The sequence below is a fragment of the Elephantulus edwardii genome, unplaced genomic scaffold, assembly GCF_000299155.1.
Source record: "Elephantulus edwardii isolate Elephantulus edwardi_28Jun2011 unplaced genomic scaffold, EleEdw1.0 scaffold00341, whole genome shotgun sequence".
Taxonomy (NCBI): domain Eukaryota; kingdom Metazoa; phylum Chordata; class Mammalia; order Macroscelidea; family Macroscelididae; genus Elephantulus; species Elephantulus edwardii.
Genome location: NW_006400091.1, coordinates 1,282,032 through 1,291,319, shown reverse-complemented (window position 1 = coordinate 1,291,319; position 9,288 = coordinate 1,282,032). Strand labels below are relative to the sequence as shown.

General features: G+C 36.5%; 1 protein-coding gene across 2 annotated transcripts in view; it reads right to left on the bottom strand.

The window, feature by feature from the left end:
* The window catches only part of NFRKB (nuclear factor related to kappaB binding protein), a 70,786-nt gene that overhangs the window by 56,878 nt on the left and 4,620 nt on the right, over window positions 1-9,288 (bottom strand). For both annotated transcript variants that reach the window (XM_006901738.1, XM_006901739.1), the window contains exon 2: window positions 7,993-8,194. In XM_006901738.1, the coding sequence (XP_006901800.1) occupies window positions 7,993-8,194 (202 nt within the window). The remainder of the gene's footprint in view (window positions 1-7,992; window positions 8,195-9,288) is intronic.

Below are 9,288 nucleotides of genomic sequence, written 5' to 3'. Positions count from 1 at the left end.
TCAGCTCCTGGCCTAGTTTTCACAGCTGATATTGAGCTTCTCCAGCGGTTCTTTCCACATATGTAATCGATCTGATTCTTATGCATGCCATCAGGTGAAATCCAGGTATATAACCTGCGTTTATGCCTCTATTTTATGTAAGGTAGGAAATCTGACCTTTAAGAAAAGAACAAAGTTTAATACTGAGGCTACTTAATATATAGAAATTGGGCAACTATGTGTTTCTTTATTTTGTTCCCCCCACTTTCTGGTAGTCATTAAAGATTTGCTGTTACCTGATAACTTATATGTATGTACAGGATCACACTAGTCTATCTTCATTTAATGGTAATATTTTGGTTATAATGAAGTAAGGAAAAATAACTGAAGTTACTATTACATGCTTTTACTTTTGTTGACTAGGTCACCAGGCAATTTAAAACTAAAAACTATGGCTTGTAATATTCCTGCTGACTAGCACTGTACACTGACAAGGGATCATCAGGTGGTATCTTGTAGATACACCGGATTATGCAGTATTGCAGGCTATGATAAACAGGCTAAATTTTACTCTAAGTTAATACAAATGAGAAACAAAAACTAAAATTTTAAGAAGATCACTCTGGGAGACAGGATTAAGTAGCCCCAGAAGAGTAACTGGTGAAGAGATGGTGACTAAGCACAGAAAGGATATAAAGAAGAAAGAAATAACTTACAGTACAATAACATAAACGGAATAATCTTGAAGGGCGGGCTAGCAAAGGAACCAAAACCCACTGCCACTGAATAAATCCCATTCAATCATCTGGTCCAACAAAGCACATTGTCCTCCAAAATTTTGAAGACTGGACAGCTTGATGAAAGCAGATGACTTAATTTTTTCCTCCAACATACTCAGTAGGTTTGAATCACCATTTTTTGGTTAGCAACCAAATACCTTGCCAAAAGGGGGGGAGGGGTCAAATAAAGAAGAAGAAAGCCAAGGACAGAAAAGAATCAATGACACAAAGGAAATAAAGTCTAAAAATGAAGAAAGTGGTGTTTGTATCAAATTCTGCAGGAGGATCAAAACAAGAACTAAAAACCATGTGCTGTAAAGCGACATGGTCAAAATGAAACACTGCCTGTTAGGCAACCAATAAAATGTGAATATGGACTGCAAGTTGGATAACAGCATTATTAATGTTACACTTCCTAACTTTGATAATTTATAGTTCTTTAAAAGAAAGTGCTTGTTTTTCAGAAATAAATGCTGAAAAATATGGAACTGTTATGTCATTAACAATTACAAATAATTCAGTAAAAAATAATTAATTGCTGAGTGTTAAGAGTAGGAAATGTAGCTGGAAAGAACAGGTGCAGATCAAAAACTGGAAGAACAAGCAACCAAGTCTGGACTTTATTGTACATATTAAAAACAGATGAGTGGAGCAAAGTACAAGGAGCGAAGCACAGCGAGCAAGCAGGACAGTAGGAATTTGAGGGAGAACTATTATTAAGAACAATTAGTTTGGGAACAACAGGAACAGCGAGTTGCCAGCAGAGCCCTGGCGGGAGCTGCCCACCAAGATCAAGCAGGACTGTGGGAATTTAACTGAGTTTTCTTAAACCCTGCTGGACCCACAGGAACTCTGGGCAAGAGCCACTGGGCAAGAGCAGTATGCTAGAATCTGAGTGAATTCCTCATGCATGCCTGCTGTGCACTCATGCCCACCCTGTGACTGTTCCACTTCACACCCATGCCTTCACATCCAGTTAACTAACTTGCCTTTAATCCAGAGGCCCTGGCCTAACTTAGCTGCTACAAGAGGCTACTCTCACAGGCCCTGAACTGAATGTTCTCTTGGGTCAGACATTGAGAGAGAGAAACACAGGCAGGGTAGTGCCCACCCTCCTCCAGAGCAGTAACTTCAGATCAAGGACCTATCATCACCTCTGATAAGAAAAACTCTACTACAGCAATTTCACGTAAGAAGCAGACTGCCTCACCCCCTACACAAGCACAAAGCAAAGTGCCACCCTCAAAAAGTGACACAGTATCAGTGGATTTCCTGAAGCCAGAAAGTCTGGGGGAACTTTCTGACACAGAATTTAAAAGAACAATAACTGAGTATTTTCAATGGGTGAAAGATAAACAAAGAATTACAGGAAACTGCAAGCAAAAACCAGGAGTGCAAAAAAATATTCCAAAACAATGCAAATAAAACAAATGAGGTATTAGAGGCACTGGAAAAACAAGAAACCATGATTCAAAATATGAGGTCAAATGTTTCAAATGCTGTCAACATGATGGAGGGACACATAAGCAGAGTTGAAGAAATGGAACACAGAACCAGGAAAACAGAAGATAGAATTCTCACCACTGATCTGCTAGAGCAAAAAGAAGAATCAAAAAAGAAGAAAACCTAAGAATAATGTGGGACACCATCAAGAGAAATAACATGTACATCACTGGAATTGCAGAACATGAAGAAGTAAAGGCACTGAAAAAGTTGGGGGGAAATTACTAGAAGAAAATTTCCCAGGCACAATGAAGAATCAGAGTATATTCTAGAAGTTGAATGAACACCATATAGAATAGACCCCAAAAAGAAAACATCAAGGCATATCATAGTCAAATCTGCCAGAACCAAAGTTAAGGAGAGAATTCTGAAAGCAGCAAGGGAGAAACAAAGAGTAATCTATAAGGGAGAGCAGATAAAATTAAGTGTCAGTTTCTCAGTAGAAACCACGCGAGCAAGAAGAGAATGGAAGGACATATATGGAACACTCAAAGAACACAACAGTGAACCAAAAATACCGTACCCAACTGTCCACTAAATATGAAGGAGAGATCAAGATATTCCCAGAAAAACACAACTTAAGGGAGTCTGTAAAGACAAAACCACCACTGCAGGAAATACTAAGGGATATCCTTCTTACAAAAGTGCCACAAAAAGTAAGATAGACTAAAGTAACTAGCAACAACACCAAAAAGTACTCAAAACAACAACAGCAATAAAACCTTGCCTCTCAATAATCATACTGAATGTGAAAGGTTTAAGTGAGCCGCTGAAGAGAAAAAGAGTAGCAGATTGGATAAAAAAAACCAAAATCCATCAATATGATGTCTATAAGAGACATACCTGGAAAATGAAGATAAAGAAAGACTAAAAATAAAAGGGTAGGGAAAAATATACCAAGCAAATGGCAACCAGAAAAAAAAGCATGAGTAGCAATAATGATATCTGATAAATTTCAATGCAAAAATCATCACAAAGGACAAGGAAAGTCACTACATAATGCTTAAAGAGTCAATAGAACAGGAGGACATAATAATAAATATCTATGCACCAAATGAAAGACCTGCAAAATATACAAACTAACAAAAATGAAAAAAGAACTAAATAACACTACTACAGTAGTTGGAGACTTCAATATACCACTCTCAAGAAAAGAACAGAACTACCAGGAAAAAACTAAAAGAAGACACTCAAGAATTAAACCTCACAATAAGCCAACTCGAACTCATAGATATTCGTGAGCTACTGTACCCAAAAAAACCCCACAGTATACCTTCTTCAATGGGCATGGAATATTCTCCAGAACAAATAACATGTTAGGTCACAGGGCAAGCATCAATAAATTAAAAAACATAGAAATAATACAAAACATCTTATAATTGGAAATTAATAACAAGAGAATATTGGAGCAAAAAATACCCCATACATTTGGAAGCTTAACAACACCTGGCTTGAACATGACTGGGTACTAGGAAAAGTAAAAAATGAAACTATGAAGTTTCTTGAATGAAACAAATGACAATGAAAATACCACTTACCAAATTCTCTGGGAAAGAGCCAAAGTTGTAATTAGAGGTCAATTTATAGTAATAAATAACCACATCAAAAGGCAGGAAAAAATGGCCATTGACTCTCTAACCCAACATCTCCAACAAATTGAAAAAGAACAGCAAGAAAATCCAACACCCTCTTAAAAAACTGAAATTATAAAAATTAAAGCAGAAATAAATGAAATAGAAAACAGATAAACAATAGAAACCATCAACAAAACTAGGAGTTGGTTCCTTGAAAAGGTCAAAAATATCAACAAACCACTAGCACAAAGGAAAAGACACAAATAACCCGAATAAAAGATGAAATGGGCAACATCACAACAGAACCAACTAAATAAAAAGGCTAACAACAGAATATCATGAAAAACTAAACTCAAACAAATATGAAAACCTAGAGGAAATGGCCAAATACTTAGAAATTCACAACCTATCTAAAGTGACACAAACCAAAATTGTATACCTGAACAGATCCATTACAAAAGAAACTGAATAGGTAATAAAACAACTTCCAGCTAAAAAAAGCCAAGGACCAGATTTTTATAAGTGAGCTTTATTAAACATTCAGAGAAGAACTGTCACCAATTCTACATAAACTATGTCAGAAAATAGAAAAAGATGGAATTCTCCAAGACTCATTCTATGAAGCAAACATATCCTTGATACCAAACCATGTAAAGACACCACCAAAATAGAAAACTATAGGCCAATATCTCTTATGAACATAGATGTAAAAATCCTGAATAAAATCCTGGGCAATATAATCAAATAATATATCCAAAAAAAATCATTCACCATGAGCAAGGGGGATTCATAAGAGGCATGCAAGGATGGTTCAACATAAGAAAAACAATGTAATTTATCACATAAAAAAGCAAAGAACAAGAACCACATGATCCTACCAATTGATGCAGAAAAGGCCTTTAACAAAATCCAATACCCTTTCCTGATTAAAACACTCAACAAAATAGGATTAGAGGGGAATTTCTTTAACATAGTAAAAAGTATATACACAGACCCAAGAGCCAACATTGTTCTCAATGGAGATTAAAGGCATTTTCTTTGAGAACAGGAATTAGGCAAGGATGCCCACTATCACCTCCCCTGATCAATACTGTATTGGAAGCCTTACTAATAGCAACAAGATGAGAAGGAAATTAAGAAGAATCCAAATTGGCAAAAATGAGGTAAAATGATCTCTATATACAAATGGCATGATAGTATAGTTAGAAAACCCTAAAGACTCAGCAAGAAAACTACAGGACATAGTTGACCAATTAAGCAAAGGGGCAAGATACAAGATCAACATACAAAAAACAACTGGATTTCTCTATCGTGACAAACAGAACTGGACCTAAGAAAAACAATACCCTTCACAATAGCTAATCACAAGATTAAATACTTGGGAGTAAATATAACCAGAAGCACAAAGGATCTATTAAAGAAAATTACAATGCATTATTACATGAAATAAGAAGAAACCTGGAAAAAATGGAAGAATATCCTTTGCTTATTGATAGGAAGACTCAATATTGTGAAAATGACAATACTACCAAAGGCAATTTACACATCCAATGCAATCCCAATACAAATACCAATTCCATTCTTCAACAAGATGGAAAAGGCTATCTCCAATTTCATTTGGAATGGAAAGAGGCCCTGAATAAGCAAAGCACTACTTAAAAAGAGAAACAAGGTAGGCGGCAACTCACTCCCTGATATCAAATCCTAATACACTGACGTGGTGGTCAAGACAGCATGGTACTGGTACAATGACAGACACATACATCAATGGAAGAGAACTGAGAATTCAGAAATCAGCCCATCTACCTATGGCCAACTGATTTTTGACAAGGAGATAAAATCAGTTAAGTGAGGAAATGACAGCCTTTTTAACAAATGGTGTTGGCAAAATTGGAAAACTATGCAGAAAACTCAAGCAAGCCCCAAACCTCACTACATACCAACTCAGAGTGGATCAAGAATCTAGGACTAAAACCAAGAACTATAAACTTCATTAGAAAAAATCCTGGAAGAACACTAGAAGCCCTAATCCACAACATAAACAGTCTTCCAAGCATCCTGAAAAACCTACAAGGAGGACAGGATAAAATAGATGAATGGGATGTTTTAAGAATCATAGCCCTATGCACATCCAAAAACTTCTCCAACAGGGTAAAAAGAGAAGAGACAGACTGGGGAAAAAATATTTGGTAATGACATGTCTGATAAGGGACTTATTATCTAAAATTTATCAAATATTCAAGCACCACAAGATAAACAACCCAATTTAAAAATGGGCACAGGATATGAACAAACACTTCACTAAAGAAGACATTCAGATGGCCAACAAGCACATGAAGAAATGTTCAAAATCCCCGGCTCTATGAGAGATGAAAATCAAAGCAACTATGAGATATCATCTCACCCCAGGAAGAATAAAAAAATTTAACAGAACAGCAAACAGCAAATGCTGGTGAGTTTGCGGAGAAAATTGGAACCCTTATTCACTGTTGGTGGGAGTGTAAAATGATGCACCCACTATGGAAGGTGGTACAGTGCTTTCTCAAAAGGTTAGAAAGAAAAATACCATTTGAACCAGCAATTCCACGGCTGGGAATATACCATAAAGAAACCATAACTGCCACCCAAGTGTACATATGCACACCCATGTTTATTGTGGCTTTGTTCACAATAGCATAGAGTTGGAAACAAGCCAAGTGCCCATCAACAAACAAATGGATAGAGGCGCTGTGGTATATTCATACAATGGAATACTATGCTGAACTGAAAAACAAGGAACTCATAAAGTATCATACAAAATGGGTGACCCTGGAGGATGTTATGCTGAGTGAAATTATCTCAGTCATAAAAGGAAAATACTGCATAATGCCACTACTGTAAAGCAGGACTGACATTTGGGTTGAGGGGAAACTAAGAAAAGAGGGGATAGTATACTGCATTGAAACAGAGAACCTTTTAGAAGGAATATATGATTAGGTATTATGGTCATGACAAGAGTCCAGAATGAAAGCTTCATAGTGGAGTCAACTAGAGGTATGTGGAGGATGGGGAGACTGTGTAACAATGAAATAATTTTTTTCTTACTTTTCAAAGAGAAAAGCAAACTGAAGGGAGGGTGGGCAGGGAGGAAAGTGTGCAAAAATGAATGGAAATCCAAAGTCTCTGCAAACTTTAATTTAAAAAAAAAAAAAAAAAGGCAAGCTCTGGTGGCCTAGTGGCAAGAAGCTGCACTGCAATCCCAGAGGTACGTAGTTCGAATCCACCAGATGCTCTGCTGGAGAAGGAGGGACAATCTTCTCCTGTCCCTGTCAAGTCCAATTTGATGGTACACGTACACACATAAATTAGAATAAAGTTTTTTTTTAAAAGCAGAGGACTGTGTGAGCAATGAACAGATGGACTAGGTGACAGGCCACCAGAGATCCCTAGAAGAGACAACAGTTGGGAGCTGTTGTTGTTTTTTTTCTTTTATAAAAGGTGTCAGAAGTGGGCTATGACCAGTGACTCTTTCAGCCAGTATCATAGTAAAAAGTCCTGGAGAAAAAGAGAGAAAAGCTTTCTGCTTTACTGAATTCAGTATTTTAAAAAGTCATTAAGTGATACTATTTGCTTAATGTTACTTTTTGGGGGGCATGAAAAATGAGGGGTGAGTAGGTGAGAGAATATATTTGTTTAAAAAGATACATGAATACTGAAGTACTTAATGATGACATATCCCACAGTAAAAAATAAAGAAATGTGAACATATAAAATAAAGCAATTGGCAAAATTTACCTAAAAAAATTTTAGAAGGGTCTTCTTGGATACCGGTGATACTATTCCCTGATTCAAGTGGTTGCTTTATCATTTAAGTTTGTATTACTTAAAACCATTGAGCAATCTCCTCCCATGTGATTAAATGCCTCTGAAAACCAGCCAGAGAGTTGGCTATGGGTAAGTTCCGACTCGATGGTACACAGCAGCAACAACAATATGCATGTATATATGTATGTGTGTGTGTCTATCAGTAAATTTTACTAAGAAGAGGGGTTAAGGCAACAAAGCGTTGCACAAATCCATTATCTACTGAATAAATATATGAAAATACACAAATAAAATTGCCAAACATGTCCCACACCCTCTGCATCCTTCCCAAAATAAAATGTGGGGCTACAGACCTCGGAAAAGCTTCTGGGCAATGTGCAGAGGGTTTCCAAAGCGAAAGTTCTCCCCACTGAAGAGGGCAAGGATAAGCTGTTTTTGCTGTTCAGTACTGTCCATAGGGAAACTAGGCAGGAACTGCTGGAGGTATTCACGCTGAGAGTCACTGAGTACTTCTTGCCATGTTGAAAGACTGACTACATCAAAGAATATCTCAGGCTAGAAGAATTAGGAAAAACAAAATAGAGAAAATGATAAATAAGTTTTTAGACTTTTAAATAAACTAAAACTCCAACGATCTTATCTCAAAACTTAAGAGTAAAACACACAGACCAACATTTTCTACCAAAGGAAGACAGTCTCAGCAGAGGGCATCCTATTTGATAATCATCTCTGCTGACAAGGGAGACAACTATGGACAACTGTCCTCAAGTGAATCCAAGCTTAAAATGAGTGGCAGGACAAAGTTAACATGGAGAGAAAAACCTTGTGGTTGAAGTCATCTGCTAAGAAATAAAACTATTTCAACTCTAATTATATATGCAGTGTCTTTTATGTACAAATTACTAACCCAAACTGGCATACATAGCTGTAAGGGAAAAGAAGCAAATAAAGGAGAAAATTTAAAAGAAAAGTACTGATGAGCATGAAAAGTATACACAAGATATACACATTCAAACTAAAAGTGTTTGAGAAAAGCATAGTATAATAGAGAGGTAAGGAAAGGGAAAGAAAAAGTTGAGGGGAGAAGATCCAGAGTAAAATGAAAAAAACAATAATGCCACTTTAAAGGCTGACAGAACCTACAGGGAAAGGGTAAGAATGAGACAGATGTACACACAACACAGTCATGCTATTGACAATGAGCTATATCTTTGCCTATGTAGTGGCTACACAGGTATTCAGTATATTTATGCTAAAAAAATGAACATATATACATATGGCCATTTTATATATGGTTATAAATGCTGTCCTTCAAAAATATGTGTTGTAAATCCTAACCTCTGTGCCTGTGTTTATAGTATTATTTGGAAACGTTGTGTTTGTGATATTAATGAAGTAATGCAGAGTGTAGAATCAGTGTCTTTTGAGATAGAGGAGTTTAAAATCAGAGAAAGAGAGATAGCAAAGCTACCCACAGATCTCCCAGGAACCAAACTGAAGAGACAGGACACTTTTCCCAGCGCTGAGTGTTAAAAATTATCTCCTCCCATCAACAAACGAACAGATAGAGAAGCTGTGGTATATTCACATAATGGAAATACTATGCTGCATTGAAAAACAAGGAACTCATGCAATATTATTCAAAATGG